The sequence below is a fragment of the Melospiza melodia genome, chromosome 18 (genome assembly GCF_035770615.1).
Source record: "Melospiza melodia melodia isolate bMelMel2 chromosome 18, bMelMel2.pri, whole genome shotgun sequence".
NCBI classification, from domain to species: Eukaryota; Metazoa; Chordata; class Aves; order Passeriformes; family Passerellidae; genus Melospiza; species Melospiza melodia.
The window spans coordinates 3,522,550-3,542,846 of NC_086211.1; the positions used below are offsets into that span (position 1 = coordinate 3,522,550).

The window sequence follows — 20,297 nt, forward strand, 5'->3', positions numbered from 1 at the left end:
GCTCTGTGTCAACAATAAACTGGATCAATAAACCTCTCTAAGCCCTGCTCTGGCAGCTGCCTCTTGGATCTCTCCCTGTTCACTCCAGTGGTGAGACACAAGAGCAGTGGGGGCTCCCAGATGTGATGGAGCCAGTCCTGCTTCCTCCAGCTCAGGTCTTTGCCTGCTCTGCTGCAAGAGAAGCAGCATGTGCAGGTGTAGTGAGAGCAAAGGGGAGGGGAAACAAGGCAGAGAAAGGGAGGGAACAAATCACATCTCCAAAGGGACAGGGTGTGCTGGCAGGGTATTAATGCACCATTCACTCTCCTGCAACATTTGCACAAATCCACCAGGATTTCAATGCATACTCACCAAGAAGGGATAAGACAAGCTTAGGAGATAAAAAAGCAACAGGCACTAGGACAGAAATACAAACAGTCTTAGACCAGAGGAGCAGCCTCAGCTCTCCTTATTCCTGTTCTCTGTTCCATTCACAATCATTTGTTCCTCTTTTCCAGTTAAGATCAGGGCCTCAGCCTTGAGTGTCAGTGTCCAGTGAGTTACTCCAGAAACCTCCTGCCCTCACACTGGCATGGAGCCTGCAGCAGGCTCCAGGAGCTGGGTGACCATCCTCAGGGCCAAAGGGAGAGAGTCATTCACCTCCTTCTGAAACTGTGTGCTGGCCACAGGTGGGCTGAACACAAACTGAGCCACGCTGGGCATTTTCAGCAGGTTCATGAGCTCAGTTGCACGTATAAGGATCTCCTCAAGGTCTTCCTCGCAGTAAACAGAGGTGACAGCAGGGCTCTGCACAAATGTCCTCATCTTGGACAGGAACATGGACACTCTGCAGGAAAGAAGGACATGGATATCAGCTGGCAGGACCTTTTCACCCAGCCAGGTCACTACTTCTGTGTGTAAACTCCAACAGACTAGTGCAGGTCACAGAGATGAATCCCACTCCTCCAAACTCTGCCCTTCCACAGCTCACCTCTGTCCTTTTTCAGTTCCATGACTCAATTATTAATTAACACCAGCAAAGCCACATTCAGACCCCTGAGATCTGCGCGTTTCAACCCTTTGCCGGTGCTCACCTGGGGATCAAGTCCTGGCTGCGGGCTGCCAGCTTGGTCAGGGTGGCCATGAGGACACTGATGGCTCGGGGGGCACAGCTGGGGGTGCTGGCCTGTGGCCTGAGCTGGGTGATCTCAAAGAGCACGGCCTCCAGGGTCTCGAAGAAGCGCGTGATCTGCTCCACCGTGCAGCGCTTGTCGTGCGACACCGACAGGAACTCGCCGACAGCCCACGCCTGTGCCAGGCCAGAGGGGAGCACAGGGAAAGGGAAATGAATCATTTTCAGGGAACAGAAAATCAGGTGAGAGTGCAGCTGGAGCAGCCCCGCTCACCATGTGGGTGAAGATGGCCTCCTTGCTCTGGATGTTGCTGACTGCTCCTGAGAACTCCAGGATCTCCGTGGACAGCTCCACCACGAGCGCAGGGCGCAGCCCGCAGAGCATCGCCAAGTTTGAGCCCAGCACCCTGGGGCAGAGACAGGGGCACAGCTCAGAGCAGGGCAAGGTGGAGATGCCCAAGGCCAGGAGGGGCTGGCAGCACCCAGCCACTGGCACAGGGCTGTATCCTCAGGATGCTCCCAGCCAGGATGAAGGTGCAGCCCCCATTCTGCACCCTTCAAAGGTAAATCACAGTGGGGACTGGGTCAAAGCTGAAAAGGCTCCTCCAGGAGGAAGGGCTGGGAGCTGGGCTGTGCCTCCTGTCTCCTCTCACCTGTACACATCCTCTTTGAACGCTGAGATCTCATAGAGCTGGTCACTCCTCTGCAGCAGCAGCACCACCAGCTGGTTTATCAGAGAGCCATCTGCAAACTGAAAGCCAGCCCTTGTTTCAGCAGTACCTGTGACATCCAGCAGTCAAGCCCCAAAATAACCAGCCAGGTGAGACAGCTGGCAGAGAAACTGCCTGGTCTAGGAGGGGAGCAGTGCACAAAACAGGTATCAGGCACTCCCTGTGCTCTCATCTCTGTCCTTTACAGCTGGCTGAGAGCACAGAATGAACCTGACACTGCTCCACAGAGCTTTTCTGTTTTTCTGGATCAAGTGGCCAGCTCAGTGCTGGTTCATGCCAGTTCCAATCCTACCCTCCTCTTTCTCAGAGTGCAGCATTTTCCCAATTTTGCTTCTACAACTGCAAGAGATCCCTGTAGCCCAACTGGGAACTGAAATCCCCCAGAAGGACCTACCTCTGCCACCACCCTGAAAAAGAGCTCCAGTAAGACAGGGACAGTCTCTGCACACTGCACCACCCTGGGGCTGCCAGCCAGGGATCCCAGCAGCTGCTGAAGTGGAACCAGACTGTGGGCAGAAGAAGAGTTACTGCTCAAGGTTTGTTCCCAGTTGCCCTTCCCTATTCCCCACAAGGCCTTTGAGTGCTGCCAAAGCTGACAGAGGGAAGAGAAATCCACCTCAGCCAGCTCAGAGCAGCTGTGCCTTTCCCAGTAACCCCAGTGCTGCCTCCCAGAGCTGCATGGCTGAGGCACACTCCAGGCTGGCTCCTACCTGTCTGGAGCATCCTCAGGAGCAGACCTGCTGCGGAGGAGATACTGGAACATGCTCCTGTAGAGGGGATGGTGGAAGGCCTCCAGACACGTGGCTGGCTTCCCAGCTGGGTCAGCCCCAGCCTTCTCAGAGGCAGGAAGAGCAGCTGCCCTAGCAGGGAACACACAGAATGTGCTGCAGCGTGAGAATGGGCCAGGGCAGAGCTGGGATCCTGAACACTGAACACCAAGTTGGTCTCATCTCTGCCTTCCAGAGAGCCAACCTGGTGAGCTCAGGCCCCCCATATTCAGGCAGCAGTTCCAGACTTGCTTCTGTGTCAAACCTGGGAAAGGGAAAAATGGCACTCTATCCCTCAGTCATCCAAGCCCACCAACATCTAGGATGGCTCTCTTTTCTAAGCACTCCAGAAAGAGCTGTAATGTCAGGAGGACAAGGAAGAGCAGAGGTACAGCCAGTTCCATCCTACCCCATTTTCATGGAAACTCACAGTTCCTAAGATCTCAGGAAGGAAATTCTGTGTGCCTCCAGGAGAACAAAGCCAAAACCAGGGCTAAGAGCAGGACAGGAAGAATAGGATTTCACCTCTGTATTGAGGTGGTGGCTCATGGAAGCCTCAAACATGTGGCAATGATTTGGAGCTGAAAAGGGAGAGGGGAATGGCAACAGCTCCCTGAGCCCCAAAGACAGTCCAGGACTGAAATGTGAGAGCTGGGCACCTTCTCTTCCCATGTACAACACATTACAAGGAAAACTGGGCTGGCATCTATGCAGCCTTGTGTTAACCTGACTGCAGTGACTGCTCTGTGCCAGCTGAGGCTCAGGAGTGTGCACTGGCCTTTGGTCAGTGCTAAGATGCTGATTAACAAGTGAAAGGAAGGGAAGGTGCATTACCTCAGCTGGATGTCCAGAGCTGCTGTCAAACAGGGCAGGTCAAGCAGCAAATGGAAGATCTCAATGGCTGTGCCTGGATCCAGCAGAAATGGGAGAAGGTCCACAAACTCAGAGATTAGAGATGGGCTGTTCCACGCCAGAAACTGCAAGGAACAAGCACAAACTGCTGCACTATCCCTGCTATTCCATCACACACCCAGACAACTCCACCCTGTGACCAGATGGGATGGGAAGGGAAAGTCACTTCTGAAAAGCAAAACCAGAAAAGTCTGAGGGTTTGGTCAAAACCCAGGAGCTGTTAGAAGCTCAACACAGGCCTCTGGCAGCTGGTTCAGTGGCTGGCAAGCTGCAGCTTACTAAACTTTTCCAGAAACAAAGTGCTGTGTCCTGTGTTCACTGTGCTGCCCTGCCCTCCACAGTCCTGCCAGCCCAGACTCTTCTCTCCTGGCAGTGCTGAACACACTCAGAACCCTCCTCCCCTTCAAACTCAGACTTGTTTTGTAACAATCCTTGCTTGTGCTCTCCCTAGCACTGCCATGAAGGCACATGGAGGGCTCTAGGGTGCAAAAACAAAGTTCTAGGGCACAGAAGGGGATTTGAAGCAGGCTCTTCCCTCTGCTGCTCCAACACACAGTACCTTAAAGAGATTGGGGAAGCTCTGCCTGAATATGCTGGAGGAGTCTGTGAAGAGCTGGCTATTGTCCTTGCAGAACTGGACAAATTCAAAGGCCAGTGATGGGTTGTGGAAGAGCTGAGCTGGGATATCACTGAAGAGGTGTTTGTAGATGGCATCCGAGTCCACAGCTGCCAGCTTGCCTGGGAGGACACAGCACCCTGCTGAGCACAGCCCAGCCCAGCCCAGCCAGCAGCCCTGCCAGGGCTCCAGGGGCTAACAGAGATCTGGGTTATGTTCCCCTAAAGAGCAGGGGACACCCCAGCTCCTGGGGTGGGATCATCCATACCAGAGCACAGGCAAGGTGCAATTACCAACTCTGGCAGGCAGCAAAGTGCCAGGACAAAAGGCTGTGCTGGAATAGTCAAGACTGGATTGTGGAGGAGGGGGTGGGAGCTGAAGACTCACTGTGGTTCAGGAAGAACTGGGCAATTGGCAGCAGTGCCCTGGCATAAGTGGCATCCCCACAGATCCTGCTGTGCAGGACCTTCAGGAAGGGGACAGCACGGCACACGTAGGAGGAGTCCTGTTTGCAGATGATGTCCATGATTGTCACTGCCTCAATGAGACACTGCAGGAGAGCAGAGATGAAGATTGGAATGGGGCAAACCACAACTCCCAGAGCTTGAGCCCCACCTCTGTGTACTTACAGCTTTTTGCAGGTCTCCATCTTCTTTCTTCAGGGGTCCTGACAGAGAAATGAGTCCAAATTAAGCTTTGAGCCCACACAGGAACATGGGCTGTCAGCTTGAGCACTAACCCTGGCTTCAGGGCAGGCAGGAACACACACAGATCCTAAATTCAGGCCAATGAGAACCAAGTTTCACAGCCTCCCCTGCAAATCAAGGAGGCACAACATGACTGTTGCCTCCAAATCCTTCCCAACACCCCAGCTCAGGGCTGGTCAACAACTTGTCTCAGCAGCTGCAGCAGGCCCTGTCCCTAACAGAGGATTCCAGGGGGTGAGATCCCAGCCCAAAGATGCAGCAGTGTTTCATTTCCCCTCCCTGGCAGGACTCACGGCGCGTGCTCTGCTCCACCAGGCGCTGGCAGTACTCGAAGGCTTTGTCCCGCAGGCGCTCCCTGGGCGCGGCTGGAGCAGGGACCAAGGGAGTCACAGAGCTGTCCCCTCCTGCTGAGGCACCTGCACAGTGAACAGCACACGTGTCAGCTCGTCACAGAGCTGTCCCCTCCTGCTGAGGCACCTGCACAGTGAACAGCACACGTGTCAGCTCGTCACAGAGCTGTCCCCTCCTGCTGAGGCACCTGCACAGTGAACAGCACACGTGTCAGCTCGTCACAGGCCACGGCACCCACACAGCAGCCCAGCAATTGAAAGGCAGCTGATTGTCCCCAGGGGCAGAGTGAAGAACAAAGGGAATGCTACAAGAATATTAAGGAGATGCTGTGTCCCATCACCCAGGCTTTCCTTCCTAGGAATCCATGGGGCTTTGTCTGAAAACAGGAGACTCACCCAACAGGTAATTCCCCAAGGAAGGATCAATCAGGAGGTTTAGTGATATTCCTTCCCAAACTTTCCCTGCTCCTAGTGCAAGATCTCTGAACTCTTGCCCATATTACTGCCACTCAGAATGAGAGGATGGTTTGGGCTGGAAGGGACTGAAAGCTCATCCAGTTCCAAAGCCACTGCCATGGGCAGGGACACCTTCCACTATCCCAGGTGGCTCCAAGCCCTGTCCAATCCAGCCTTGAGCATTTCCAGGGATGGGGCAGCCACAGCTTCACTGGGCAGCCTGTGCCAGGGCCTCCCCACCCTCACAACGAATAATTTCTTCCTAATATCTAATCAGTTTGAAAGAGAGGAGATTGCTGGGTTGCTGGTGTACCCACCTCAGATGATATCTGAGAGCACACAGCCCTCTTGGGGCTGCAGACCACACCTTCAATCCCTACCTGGATTAGGGGTGTCCAGCTCCTTGCCCCCATAGCACAGCAGCCAGTTTCTCAGCATGGAGAAAGCCTGCACGTTGAGCCACTGGTCCTGTGTGTAGTGCTGAGCCACTGAGAGCACTGTGAAGAAATCTGTGGCAACAGCACCATCCACCTCTGTGATAGGAGCAGGCTGAGAGAGAAGATGCAGCAGGTCAGAGCCCCAGGGAAAGGCCAAGTGAGAGGGCAGGGAAAGCCCCACTGAGCCCATGGAGACCAGCAGCCCTTGTTTGGGGCCCTGCAGGAGGGCAGGCATGCAGAGAGAGAAAAGCCAGCTGTGCTGGACCCTTCTCCCCAGCTGAAACTCTCAGCTTTGACACTGCTCTCATTTGCACCTTTAACTCAGAGGTACAGGGTCACTAAAAGACTCTTCTCTAACAACTGCTTCAAGGATCAAAGCTCTGGGTCTACAGCTGAACTCCTAATTCTCAGAGCTGTAAATCCCCTTTGCTTTCCTATGTGTCTCAACCACATATCCCACAAAAATCTAGCAGCACTTCTAGGCTACTGTTTTCCAAAAGAAGGTGATTCTGGGAATCCAAACCAGCAGGTAACAGACTAACAAATGCTTCTGTGAGGTCACCATGGCAACTCAGCACTCACCTGTTTGGTTCTGGGACTGGAGAAGAAGCCTCCAGAGGGTTGAGCCATTCCTTGCTGAATGCTTGCATACCTCAGCCAGTCAGCCAGCTTTTTACTGACAACATTGGTCTGTTCTGGACAAGGGAAGTGACAGGGTCATTGCTAGATGGGGCAGAGAAGAAACATCTGCAACATGTCCCTGTTAACCCTAAATTGCTGTTCTTTTTCTCCAGCCTGGATCACTCTCTGACCCAGCAATCCATAAAGAAACTGGTACCCCAAGGTGGATGTTCTACACTCCTCATACCCCCTCAGCCAGGGAATGAGTGCTGCAGCCAAGGACTCTGCTACCAGATCACCCAAGAGATACTTGTTCCTTTGTGTCCATCCACAGCTGCTGTTAGGAGGAATGTACAAAACCACTGTCACATTATTCAGGCAGTGTCTGCCTTCAGCTCTGCAGCCAAAGCACAATTCCCTCCCTGGGAACTCACAAAAGCTGGGGCAGGTGATCCCTCCTGCTCTGGCAGCCCATGCACCCAGCCCAGCATCCTCCCCAGAGCTTCTCCGGCACTGCATGGAGCACACAAACCTCACAGGAAACTCCCAGAAACTCTTGCTTACAACTCCCCAGCATTTTAAGCCTGGAATGCTCTCCTAGGTTAACTCCCCACTACCCACCCAGTGCTGCCTCTCTGCTGAGGAGCACCTCTAGTTCTTCCTGCTGCTCTCCTGACCACATGCACAGGCACATCTCTGTTTCCTTCTCTCCTGGCTTGATGCTCTTCAGGATAAGCTACAATTTCACACTCCTGCTGCATGTGGAGACCTCAGCTAAAACACATGTTCCTGTTATACAAATCCATGGCCAGGATTTGACTGAAGGCCCAGTCTCAGTTCTGTGGGGTGGAATCCATCTCACCCAGTAAGTTCCCTTTCCTCATAGCAGAAATGTCACTTTTAACAGCAGCTTCCAACTGAGAGCCTTCTGATCAGTACCCAGACCACAGCCAGGTGGCAATCTCAGCCCTTCCTACAGATTTACCTTCTGTTAGGGATCCTGGGGAAAGGCTGGTGACATTTGCCAGGACAGGAAGAAGGAACCGAGCACTCTGACCCTCGGGCAGTCTTCTTTCAAGGCCCTGCACAACACGCTGCCCCACAGCTGCCACTTCACCCCTACTGCCCTGAAAAATAAAGCAGAGGGAAAGATAAATAATCTACCATCACCAGAGACCAATCTCCTCCATCAGGCATCAATAGCAAAGTCAAACACAAAAGGAACTGACAGCACAGGGGATTTTAGCACATTTTACAGAGATTTTCTGCAATTTGAATTCACAGATCCCAAACTGTGGGGCTGCTTATGTGTGTTTTTATATTGTGGAACTGCAGGACAGTCCCAAGGCTGGATATGGGAGAGAGGAGCTCTGTGAGGCAGCACATAAATAACACACTGCTGGTTTCTGTTTCATTTCCTTTAGTTAAGCAGGCTCAGATGAACATCACAAACATTGGAGAGGTTTCTAAGCACACAGAGAAACTCAGAACGAGAAGTTTCACAAAAATATTTTACCTTTAACAGGCACGATACAAGTAAAAGGAGAGGAAAAAGAGAAGTTTGCAGCTTGTTCCCCAGGCAGCACTCAAAACAGGGAGATCCTCATGTTTGGTTCTCTTCATGGAGAATCTGGACCTTTGAAGTGTCATTTGCTTTTACAGTTTTACATGTTTTGTAGGTTCTGTGTACGTTCTTTACATGTGAACATGAAAGCCAGTATCATAAGCAGAATATCTAAAATCTTTCCCAGGTTCAAGCAACCCTGATAAGAAATCTATTCCAGCAGCCAGCTCTAAAGGGTTCTTTTTGCTTCCAGGACCTCAGTGACCAAACATGAAAATTTTAAGCATTTTTTGTTGTTAAGTGCTAAACACAAAAATTTGCTACTTTTTCCCATACAAAGCAGAATAATGAGATCCTTTAAACGAACATTGAAATACCTCTGCTATTTTCTACATACTTACAATTGATTTTCACTCTCCTTGAGCTCAGGGAGGAGCTCAGGAGCAGGGAACAATCAAAAAGCAAATTCATATTGACAAGGGAAGATCTCTGATTTGACAGGTCGTTTACCTGAGCCAGAAGGACAGAGGAGACCAGGCTCAAGAGCTTTGTATCTTGAATCTCATCACAGGAGAGGACAAGATCGTTGCAAGGTGACATCTCTCTCAGGATGGCAGCACACAACACCTGAATCTGCTCAGGACTTTTGGGTGAGCACAGCACTGTCTGCAGCTGCTCCACAAACTTGCCATCGAGCCTGCAAGAGTCACAGCAAACACCACTGCAAGGCAAGGAAAGATCCAGATGTTTATTTCCTGTGTATTTTTGGCTTTGGGATGATCCCCTTGACAGTGACTAATGCCACTCATCACCTTCATTTCTGAGTGAAGCCTCAGCGACATCAACACTTGTTAACCTTGCTGCAAAAGGAGATGGGCACTTCTGCTTAGCAAGGAAAAGAGGGGCTTTGTGTTCAAAGAGAACTTAGGGTTTTCAAGGCACCGCGTTATTTTAAAGCCCTTTCTTTCTGGTTAGAAGGTAACGCTCTGCACCTCGAACGACCGGGCGCACAGGGCACTCACTCACTTGCGGGGGTACTTGGTGGCGGCCACGCTGAGGTGCAGCCTCTGCAGCCCATCCACGGCCTCGGGGCCGGCCTCGGGGCCCTGCAGCAGGGCGGACACACGGGCGGTGAATCTCCGCAGTTCCTCCTCCTGGATCTCCCTGCGGGCCGGTCGGGGCTGTCAGAGCCCGGGCCCTCTCGGGAAGCTCCGGGCGGAAGGGTCGGTACTCACCGCCCGCCCCCCCGCTCCCACCAGCACCCCCGCCCGGCCCGAGGGCTCCGTGCCGCTGTCCCTGTCCCCTGTCGCACCTGGCCTGCCGGAGGAAGCTCTCGGCAGCCGCCGTGAACATCCCGGCCCCGCCGCCGCCCGGGCCCGCCGCGCCACGGTACGCGGCCAAAGCTGTCCCCCATGGGCGGGCGGTACGCGCGCGCCGGCTCCGGGGGGACGCGGCGGCTGCTGCACGAAGGTTCCGCCCGGCGGGAGGGGCTCGCAGAGACGCGGGGTGACCAAAATCCGCGCTGGGGGCTGCAAAAGGACTGTCCGAGGGGCTCTGTTGTTATCTGCAAAAGGACTGTCCGAGGGGCTCTGAATTATCCCCCACCTCAGGAGACCGAGAACAAGCTGAGAGCTGAGGCCACCCCGCCCCAGGCACTCAGACCTACGGAGAATATCATTACATGGCAGAGATGAGAGCTGGGGCCTCTGCAGGAGTGATGGTAAATAACAAACAATAAATCTATCAGCCTTTCCTGCAACCTGTTCATAAAACAGCTTTCCAAAACAGTACGAGATGTTAAACCAGCTGCTCAGTCTTCAGCACTCCCAGAAGTTAAAAATCCACCAGGACCTTCTCTCCTGACTGCCAACACAGCTGGAGCTGCCAGCACCTCGCTGAGCACTGCCCTGCAAGGAGGAGATGCCAGGGGATGGGATTTGGCACTTTGCCTTTGGTAATTCCCTGCCCTGTGCTCTCCTGGCATTAAGGTTCATTAGCACCATGCCTGGGCAATCAGCCAGCAGAGAGCAGCACGTGGGGAGCCAAAGGCAGGATAATGTTAAAATACACCCCCAGAAAGGGCTCTGGATTAATACATTTGCTCACTGTGTACTGTGTTATTAATTTTTTAATTAGTCAGTCAATTAAAAATAATCCTCCCTGTAGTAGCTGAAGGGAGACTACAAGGAAGAGAGGAACTTTTTACAAGGGCATGGAGTGACAAGACAAAGGGAAATGGCTTCAGAGACAGGGCAGGGTTAGATGGAAGACTGGGAAGAAATCCTTCCCTGTGAGGGTGTGAGGCCCTGGCACAGATTCCCAGAGAAGCTGTGGCTGCCCCTGGATCCCTGCAAGTGTCCAAGGCCAGGCTGGACAGAGCTTGGAGCAGCCTGGGATAGTGGAAAGAGCCCTTGCAAGGACTGGAATGAGCTGACTTCTAATGTTCTTTCCAATCCAAACCATTCCATGGTTCTAAAATTCTATGAATTACAGCTACTTGATACCAATTGAGGCCTTAAAAGATATTACTGTTTAATTTTGGAGCTAAGAATGTTTAGTCAAAATAAACACAGAACTTAAATTGCAGCTGCGTTAGGAAGAAAAAGGAGGAAAAGTCCAACTACAAGACAGATAAAGTATTGTTTTCTGATCTCACAGGCTTAAATGAAAACAATTATTATAAATTACAGGGGAACACACTGGAATAGTTTAACTTTCAAAATAACAATGTTTCACTTCATGACAAAACAAAAGCTGGAGCTGGAGGAATCCTTTACAAGCCCCAGGGGAAGCATCACAGATCTCAAACACACAAGTCCATATGTTCACTCTGCTGTGAGCCAACAGCTGCCCAAATAACTGACAAGGGATCAAAAGTGGGGAGCCTGAACTCCAAACACTGCAAGGTGTGCACATACACACTTCCTTCCTACAGGAAAAAAAAGGAAAAAATATTAAACACACTGTCCCCTCACTGCTGCAGGAAACTCAACCCCCCTGGGATGTTACACTGCAAGGAGCCAAATCTGGCACCCAAAAACAGCAAAGCAATTTCAGGGCGTTTTCTCTTTCATATATAATTTTATTTCTGGTTATAGAAACAAATGCTAAGAGGAGAAGCAACATTCCCCAACCACATACATCAAATTAAGGTAACAGAACAGTTAAAATAAATGAAAAAAAAAAAAAAAAGTAGAAATTTAAACCTTTGTTATAGCTTTAAAATATTAACGTTCTCGATACATTAGAAATCACATTCAGATCTCAAATTACTTAAAAAATGTATGGCTCTATATTAAAAAAACAAACAAACAAAACCACTGTATCCCATCTGAAGTGGAAATGCAGGATCCCACACCCTGCTGGGGGCCAGGGCTGCCTCCAGCACCTCACAGGAGCAGCAACATGGCCAGAGAAAGAACATGAGCTTCACATCCACTGCCCCTTGGGATACACACCTGCTTTTTAAAAAGCACTGATAACGAAAACAAGTCACAAAAAAACCCCAAAACAACTTTTGATATCAGCTGTAAAAAAAAAAACAAAACAACCCCACAAACCCCAAAACATCTGGCTGGAGGTGTCTTGCACAGGCAATACCAGGAACTGAAATGCAAGCATGGCTTTAGTTTCCCCTTTCCATCACCTTCTTATTTTATAAAATAAGTGCCAAACCGAGGTGAAAGGGGTGAGGCTGGCCCAGATCTCTGTAGCAAACCCTTCTGTGAAGCCACTGAGGTATTTCAGATTCTCCTCTCAGCCTTCCCCAGGGACTTGGGGGGAATGAGCATCTGCAGAACAGGGGGAAGAGCTGGATTTTTCTGAATTTGTTTTTTAGTAGAGCAATTATTCAGGGTTGGATGTGAATTTCCAGCTTTACCATCCATTGCTCACTCAAAGCTTTTGATTTATGCCTAAACAGCTTTTAACAGTCCTTTGGATAACAGTCCTTTGGATAGCTACAGACTCTCAAAATGCTCTTTTTGGCTACGTGGAGGTTGGCTGGCAGGCTGGGCAAGGCCAGCCCCCTCAGCACAAACAGCATGTCCAGAACCCAACACAACACATGGTCTTGTAAGATTTTCATGTTTTAAAGCCATTTTCTGTATCACTATATTTGACTGAGTTTGGTTTTGCTTTTGTTTTTTTTTTTTTTTTTTTTTTTTTTTTACATTCTGTTTTCTATTAAAGCAAAAAGATCTTACAAACAATACTCTGGTTCCCTCTACTTCAAGCCCACTTGAGGGAGAGAAAAAAAAAAAAAAAGAGAGATTAAGCAAGTTTAGGTTTACAGTAATTCAATTGCTACAGAGCCAACTTAGCAGCCTGCCCACCTCCCCAGAGCAGCATATAAATCAGCAGAACATCAGGATGTTCTGCACCAGACTTTTAGCAGCAAGACAGTGAAACAGAAGGGATTCTCACTTTTTCTGCTCCATTTAAATCTCATTTTTCTTCAGCTAGCAGACATTTCTCCTCACCGTTGCCCTTAGCTTTAAGGAAGGCTCTGTCTCAGACTGCTTTGGGTGGAAGTGAGGTGGGGTAGAACAGGACAGAGAGGTCCAGATCACAGCATAACCTGGCAGCAGACACAACCAAATATTGGGGAAGTCTGGGCTTCACAGGGGCTGTTTTCTGCTGGATGAGGAGGAAAGCTGCTTCCTTTCACTGCTCCTATCACCAGCCCTGTCCTCCCTGAAGAACTGAAGCCCCATCACCAGGCAGGGATTGCTGAGGTGAAGCTTTCACTCAGATCCTCACAGAGAATTTCTGGAAGAGCAATTTGGATTAGGAAGTCAAATATCACTTGCTTTTATTCTCAAAAGATCCAAGTGGTTCAAAATACACCCTTCTGTGAATTTAGTGATCCCTGTGGAATTAAATCACAACTGAACTTTGGCCAGTTCAGTAAAATTTACTCCCTGTGAATGGAAACATTAGAAAAACTCTTCTGTGCTTGTTTTTAAGGGGATATAGACACACCTCACCCCAAAAAGAGACAGAAGCGTGACAGAAGGAAAATAATCTCACCACAGAGGAAAAGAAACAATTTCCTAGTGCCCCAGTGTTAGCTTAGCCACCTGACAGAGAGGAATTCCTCAGCCTTACAGCACCCTCGTGGGCCCCCCATCAATCTCCCCTGTTAGAAATCAGGTCCCATTACTGACAGAGCAGAATCTGTAAAGAACTCCCTGATACTGCATCCAGAGAGAACTGCAGACAAGAAAGGATTCCAGCTTTCATTAGTGCCATTTGGGAGGGGTTTCTTGCCAGAAAAGCAGCGTGGGCTGGGGTTGCTGCAAGCAGGACAAAGGCAGGGATCCTGCACAAGGAAGATGCAAGTACCAACCTGCCTCTTCTGCTCTGTGAGAGGAATGAAAGCAATCACTGAAGTAAAGCTGCTTCCACTGGCTGCTCACATTCATTACAAAAATAGGTTTATCATTCTTTCAGAGTCAGTGCCTGGTGCAGGAATTACCAACACACTGTATAAAAGTCTGTGTAAGTACCATTCAAGAGAAAGAAATAGTCATGGACCATTTATACATCTATATTGACACACACGCTCACACACTCACACATTAATAAATATAAATTTTATGTTTACACAGATCTAATTTAATATTCTCTGAAAAAAAATATTTAAAGGGTTTCTTCCTTAGCTGCCACCCATGAATTGTCAATGGTTTTTTTTCTGTCTTGAGGGCAAAGGGGTAGATTTGGCACAACTACCCTCATGCTCTGAAACTTAAAGTGACACATAAGGAGAGGACCAACCATACATTCTGAAAGGTTTTAATTCAGTGTTGGTAAATTGAAAAGGTATCAAAAGAATTTTCCAAACATATAAATACAAACGTCGCAAATTGATTCAAAATTTGGAATTTAAATATAGTGCTCCAAGAAAACCAAGTATTTTTCAAAATGTCTTGCTCAGGCCAAAGTAAAATGCTCCCTGGTGTATTGCTGCCTCATGAAAGACACCCTAAAACAGAGAAAGCCCACAGAATTCCCACTGCTGGCTATGGCATGGGAATCCACCCAAAATGCAAGCACAAACATGTGCACTGACCTGCAAACAGCAGAGAGAGGTGCTGAGCTAACACATCCCAGCCCAAGATTGCCTGGCAGCCCAGAGAGAGATTCCCCAGCCACATTTTGATCAGATCAACATGCAAGAAGGCATCACTCCAGCAGCCCCATGACCTTGTAGTGTACCTGCTCTCTGCAGCACAGCTGGCTCCTGTGGAAGCTACACTTTCCAGCAGTAGTGTAATGCTATAGTAGCAGCAGCTTGGGCATCATTTTTCACCCAGAAGGACACAAAAAGTTCTACAACAGATTGTTTACTCGTGTAACTGCAACCTAACATGAGAATCCTAGCCAGATGCAGACCTTAAAGCAATGGAATTAAATTAGGAGTTGGATTAAAGGACTGTGGAGTTGACAGATGTAACTACAAATAGAGGGGGAAAACTGATGAAGAGCAGAAACAGGAGATGCCCAAGAGACTGGCTGGCAAGAGAAGACAGATCATTTGCTGCAGGATGGCATCTGCAAACTCAAAAACTCAGTGTGCAGCAAGGGCAAAATTATGAAGCAAATCCTGTTCCTTTAGAGGTTCATTCTTAATGCCCTAGTCCAACACTTATTAGCAGTAGGACTTAAAAAAACCCTCAAAGATTTTGCAGCAGGTAGAAACTCAAGGCAGTTTCCACACTGGATTGAAACTATCACTTGATAAGATTAAGCACAGGTATCTTTAAAAGTGATCAGGATCCTTCAGTGCTGCTTCCTGCTCAAAAAGACCCACGCTAGGACTGTTCCTTGGAAGAGAGGGACAACATGGTTGCATCTGCACAAATGCAATCCAGTTCACTCTGTGATTTGTTCCTTACACTTGTATTGCAGCAAGAGACCAAACAGGTACTGGGCTGTACTGGCAGAAGTGGAGCTACCAGGCCAAGGGAAGGGATTCCTCTTCCAACCCTTCCAGCATTCACAGATCGTGTCTGCAGCACTGTCTCTGCCTTTGGGCTCCCCAGCATAATTCCACCTGATGGACAAAAAGAGACCAAGACAACCGGGCTGGTTCAGCCTTAGGAGAAGGAAGCAAACTGGAAAAATCTCACTGGAATCTTCAAGTTCCTATTTGCAACATGCAGAGGAGGCAGAGCTGGGTTCTCCTCAGAGGCAAGGAACAAATGCAGCTGCATGGGAAACTCTTCTTATGTTGCTGAGAAGTTTTCACCTTGTGTGGTGAGAATGGATTCTCTAAGGAGAGGTACAGAACTACCACTAGGTGAAATCCAAGATCCCCAAATCCAGGGAAACACTCCTCTTTCACCCTACATTTTGACATTCACTTACACACTAGCATGCACCAGTGATACCAAACAAATACCCCCTTGCTGACACAGGTGAAAAGCTCCAACACCAACAGAACATCCCCAGCAGGCAGGGAGAAGTGTTCCACACCACACTGCAAGGAGTTCAGGTCAGATGCTACCACTTGCTTAGATACAGCTCCCTAGCCTTCTGTGCTCCAAATTTGATTCCATTGTGGGCTTTTCACTACTGAAAAAGGATATAAAAAAAGTAGAAATTAACTCTGAATGACAATTCTAAGTCAGTACAAAAGACCAAACATGCAAGATCAAGTTTACTCCCCCTAAAATCTGATGCTAGACCATGACATTGATGGCAGAAGCACTGTAAGAACTTGAGCTGTTATTTCTTTCCTTACAAAGCTTTAAGATGTCTCTGAAAACACTCTCCTGAATAAGCTCTGCCCAACAGTAACATGTCTAGAACAGCATGAAAATTCATACAGGGTGACCAAATTGACCTTTCTCAACCTGTTCTGCAGCTCCAAGTATTCCACAGGTATTTTCATCCTTGAGTCCTCAGGCAGAGCTTAATGCAAGGTGCTGCTCCTGTCAGTGGATAAAAATGACTGGATATGCTACAGGGGACAGTGTTAATGGTATGGGGGAGGGAGGAATATGAGAAGGAAAAAGAGTTGAAAAGAATATATGAGCTAATCATGAACTTCAATTTTGTGCTCAGCACTGTGCTGTGTTATCACTAAATCAGATTAAATTGATCTTTCTCTAAAAAGCTTTCTGTATCATAAGAGCCAAGGTCAAGACAAACAACATGGAATTCCAGTGGAATAGAACAAAGAACAACTGCATTCAACTCTTGCAAACTGGGGCAAAGAAAGTTGCTATGAACTAACTGTGATCAAAGTAAAATTAATCAATGTCATTGCCTAAGGTGAAAAAAAAATCAATAGGGAATGGTGGAAAGTGAATTCACACATGAAGAACTTGCCTTTACAGTTTTCCCAGGTCCAAGTTATTGCAGTTTAAATATTCAATATGCCTTGACCTTCATTACACAGAGAGCAGAAAATGCAGTGAAGCCTCCACCTTCACTTCCCCTCAAACCTTTAGTTAATGTAAACAAAGATGAGATGCAACTTTTTAGACAATAAAACAAGTCAGATTATAAATTTAAAATAATCTGAGTACTGCATATAACCATTAAGGTAAACATTTTCTTCCTAGTTGAAGACTTAATTCTACCACCACACATCTGCAGCCTGGAGAATCAGGACTGGTATGTAGAAAGAATGGTGCTGTTATCCAGATTGATCAGTGCTGAAAGAATTCATCTGGAGGCCTGAAAGAAGAGGTCTTCATCTCATGTGTTCTGGATGAGGACCACACTTTTCCACAGCTCTCAACACGATTTAGCAAGAAAAGATATTTTACCTGGTACCAGGCAATGTTTAGCCAAACCTACAAAAAATCTGCAAGTAGCAGGACTGCTTCCTACAGCAGCAGAGGGATGCAACAGACTGATAAAGCAAAAACCCCCTGACAGGGCGAACTGACAAGCTCCAGACATCTCAAGCAGAAAAGGTGAACAGAACAAAGATATTTGCTCATCCTCAACTCCCATTTGAACCAGCAGGCATTGTGAGCCACAAAAAGAAGAGACAGAAAGCATTATTCTGTTCTAAATACTCAGGAGGCAGATCTACACATGCAACCTGAGGATGGACTTTCAAGAGGTATCTACAAAGCAGCAGCTTTATGGTGGATGAAAACATTGTCACTCAGCTGATGTCCTTCTATAGTGCTGGATTAGTTTACAGAAGTTCAGGGCTTAATTATTTACTCTTCAAGAGAAAAGCATCAGCAAAAAAAAATCCACAGAATCTGGGCAGCTCCACATCCTGAACAGTTTTCTGTTGGTTTTTCATCTAGCTCTGACTCGCCCAACATTCTGGAAGCCCAAGGAGTCCTGTGCTTCCGGAGCGCTCCCGAGCCCCGCGGCTGTTTCACAGGCGTGCCTGTACCTCAACCAGCAGTCACCCGAAAGTAGTGATTCATCACAGACACTGTGCTGCACTCTCACTTGTGCCTTCTGCCTAGAAGTTCATTTTATTGACTCCTGGCTTTGAAAAGGCTACAGAAAACAGAGCTAATCTCTGTGCTTTTCCGCTGCGCCACACCTCACCTTCCTAGCGGGAGAAGGGACAGCTGGAGGCCAGCCTGCTTCAATTACTTTGTGGTCTCTAACAATCCTCCTTCACAAAACCATTTCAAAGTACTAAAATCCCATCTAATAACTTGTCACTAAGGGCACACACCTGAATTCTGAAAGCCCAGCTGAGATAAATGATCTGTCATGAATATTTTATGTGCCTCTCTCCGCAGAAAGTAACCGCAAATCATGAGAGCAAGAAATTCTTTCCTTCTTTCAGCAATATTTCTCACAAAATAATGGACTTGAGAATTAAACATGTCTGGATTTTATTCAAGTGGTGGGACTTGGTTATTGAATAGGATTTGGCAAAGACAAAGGAAACCTAGAAGGGAACAAGTGATGCCAGCTGTTACCTTGTGGATTTTCTCCCCAGATTCCAGCAGGCACCAAAGGGCTGTGCCTTGCCCCTAATCCCCATGGATATGCTGACAGTATCATTTACTGCACACTGGGGAGGGCTTTTTGCAATGTTTCTGCAGTGGAGTTTGCCTGCCTGCCTATTCACAGGACAGCAAATCAGTACAGATGGGGGATAACCCACCAGAGGCACAGCCCACCACTTTTAAGTCTCTCTTGCCATTACCAAAGCTTTAACATTTGCTAAATTAAAAAATCTCTGCTGTGCTGCCAGAAGACATGTTAGCCAAGGGGACTGCAAAGGGTGTGAAGCCAAAGGGGTTTGCTGGAGGCTACAGGCAGGGGTGGATTTCTTTGCCAGGCATAAGGTGTCACAAGTCAAATCTGCCTTCCCTGAAAGACGTCCTTGTTCTATGCGAGGAGCCTGGAACACAGTTTGAGTAAAGGCCTCCTCCTACTGGCCAACCCAAATGCTCCTCAAGGCAGGAGAGATGGGAGAGGGAGCCAAGCAATGAAAGCAAACCTCCAAATCAATTCTGGCAAAACTGTCTGAAGAGCTCCAGTGAGCTTTGCCACATGGAAAATAAAAGAGAAGTCTTTTGCCCTGGTCAGCTACACCCTGCCAGAATTTGAATGAACCACGGTATGCTGGCTTTGCTGCCTCTCATCCAAGCCCTAAACTTCCCTCTCCAAAGAGTAACAGGAATTTTGCTGTTAGCCATGAAAGAGGGTCAGCTCTGACCTCCTGACCAGGGTCCATCAAGCTAAGGACCACACCACCACCCAGAGGTGAAGGTGACAGCTTTAGTGCAGAATATCAACAAGTATTTTCTCAATTTCACAAAGACAGTGGCCATGCCTTCACCTGCAGTGCTAATTTCAACAAAAGCTGGTGCTTCACACAAGCTGTGATCAATCAAATGCACACAGAGCCTCCTGGAGACACCCTTTCCCATGGGATCCTCAGGCATCAAGATACTTTGGCTGTTGTCCAGAGCAAGTGATGAATAATTGTAAGAAATTATTTGTAAAGATACAAACCCCTTTGTTTTTAACATCTTTACAGGAACCAAGTTAATACAGTTCCTCTGTCATCCTATTCTGCCTCAGAGGGAATGGAAAGAAATTTAATCTGGAAATCCAGGTGGCTGAGCCCAGTAACTCTTCCTCCTGAATGCCCACATAAATAAACATTTATATTCAGAATTTTCTATTTTAAAAAACCAGAATAATTTGCCTTTTTTTTTAAGCTTGGTACCATGTTTCTTTAATGTTTTTGTGAGATACTGCACCCATCTTTCAGCATTTGATTGCCTTAGGTGACCTTTTAAAATGGTCCTATGGTTCAAAGCTCTCAGAAGCGTGGTATTAAGGCATAGAACGTGAGGAGTTTTCTTTCCAGGGAGCAGACTGTATTTGTATTACATTCCTTTAGATTCTGAACTGCAAATCCCATCCCCTTGGAGCCAAAAGGGGAAAAGATAGTTAAAAATATCCCAGCAGTCATACAATCAGTTGTCTGTATTTTTTTTTGAATCTTAAAAAAAAAAGAAAAGAAAAAAAAAAGGAAAAAAAATCCCATAAGTAGAGACAGAACAGAGTTCCAGATATGGGTTCTTGGGAGGGATTTTCCATTCTTTTTGGCACCTTGTGATTATAACAGCTGTTGTCCTCCCATTGCAAAAAATCTGCCTTTAAAAAGAGCTCTTTATCAGCTGTGTTTTGAGCTGTTACAGTTGTGGTTGGTTTCCTGTGAAAGCTGCTTTAGGGCTCCTGCCCTCCCATGCCCACCCCGCCATCGCTCCAGCTCCTCCCACCGCTTCTTCATTCACTGGTTGCCTGTCCCTGTGGCACTGTGGGTGTGATGACAGCAGCCTGGGCTGGCCCTGCTGCACTGGGCTCCTCCAGCCGTGCTCTCTTCACCTCGGGCTCGCTGCTGGAGGCTGCTGCTGCCGCCGTCTCTTCGGTCCCTGCCTCGCACACCCGGCTCACCACAACAGGGCTGGACGAGCTGGCCTGGGCTGCAAGGAGCTGCAGAGGGTTTGTGAGAGCTGGCAAGGAAGATAAGAAAGAGAAGCACAATTAGTGGGGTGAAGCAGAACAAGTG

General features: G+C 48.2%; 2 protein-coding genes across 4 annotated transcripts in view; both read right to left on the minus strand.

The window, feature by feature from the left end:
- Window positions 1-419: 419 nt before the first annotated feature.
- AP5Z1 (adaptor related protein complex 5 subunit zeta 1) lies at window positions 420-9,654 on the minus strand. 3 transcript variants are annotated; one of them, XM_063171732.1, is made up of 17 exons: window positions 9,585-9,654; window positions 9,299-9,436; window positions 8,783-8,969; window positions 7,694-7,835; window positions 6,670-6,782; window positions 6,031-6,199; window positions 5,138-5,260; window positions 4,767-4,804; window positions 4,525-4,687; window positions 4,081-4,259; window positions 3,444-3,586; window positions 2,553-2,702; window positions 2,237-2,348; window positions 1,765-1,862; window positions 1,386-1,518; window positions 1,074-1,288; window positions 420-826 (listed from the first exon to the last, which is right to left on the minus strand). In XM_063171732.1, exons 1-17 carry the CDS (start codon window positions 9,623-9,625, stop codon window positions 562-564), a joined length of 2,409 nt encoding a protein of 802 aa, XP_063027802.1. In that variant the 5' UTR covers window positions 9,626-9,654; the 3' UTR covers window positions 420-561. The 3 variants fall into 3 exon arrangements, with proteins under 3 accessions (XP_063027802.1, XP_063027801.1, XP_063027803.1); XM_063171731.1 differs by having other exon boundaries at window positions 8,783-8,993; XM_063171733.1 differs by lacking the exon at window positions 9,299-9,436 and having other exon boundaries at window positions 9,585-9,639.
- A 2,756-nt stretch (window positions 9,655-12,410) lies between these two features.
- FOXK1 (forkhead box K1) overlaps window positions 12,411-20,297 on the minus strand; it is a 55,033-nt gene continuing 47,146 nt past the window's right edge. Inside the window, exon 9 of the mRNA XM_063171734.1 lies at window positions 12,411-20,241. Coding sequence (XP_063027804.1) covers window positions 20,015-20,241 — 227 coding nt within the window. The 3' untranslated portion in view covers window positions 12,411-20,014. The remainder of the gene's footprint in view (window positions 20,242-20,297) is intronic.

What these genes read in the sequence shown, in the direction of transcription:
- AP5Z1 (XM_063171731.1), bottom strand. Translation starts at nt 9,625, where the DNA reads ATGTTCACGGCGGCTGCCGAGAGCTTCCTCCGGCAGGCCAG. An exon ending in CCAGTTCTTCCTGAACCACA is followed by an intron (nt 4,260 to 4,524) that starts GTGAGTCTTCAG and finishes GTGTCCTCCCAG; the next exon opens with GCAAGCTGGCAGCTGTGGAC. An exon ending in TTCAAAGAGGATGTGTACAG is followed by an intron (nt 1,519 to 1,764) that starts GTGAGAGGAGAC and finishes TCTCTGCCCCAG; the next exon opens with GGTGCTGGGCTCAAACTTGG.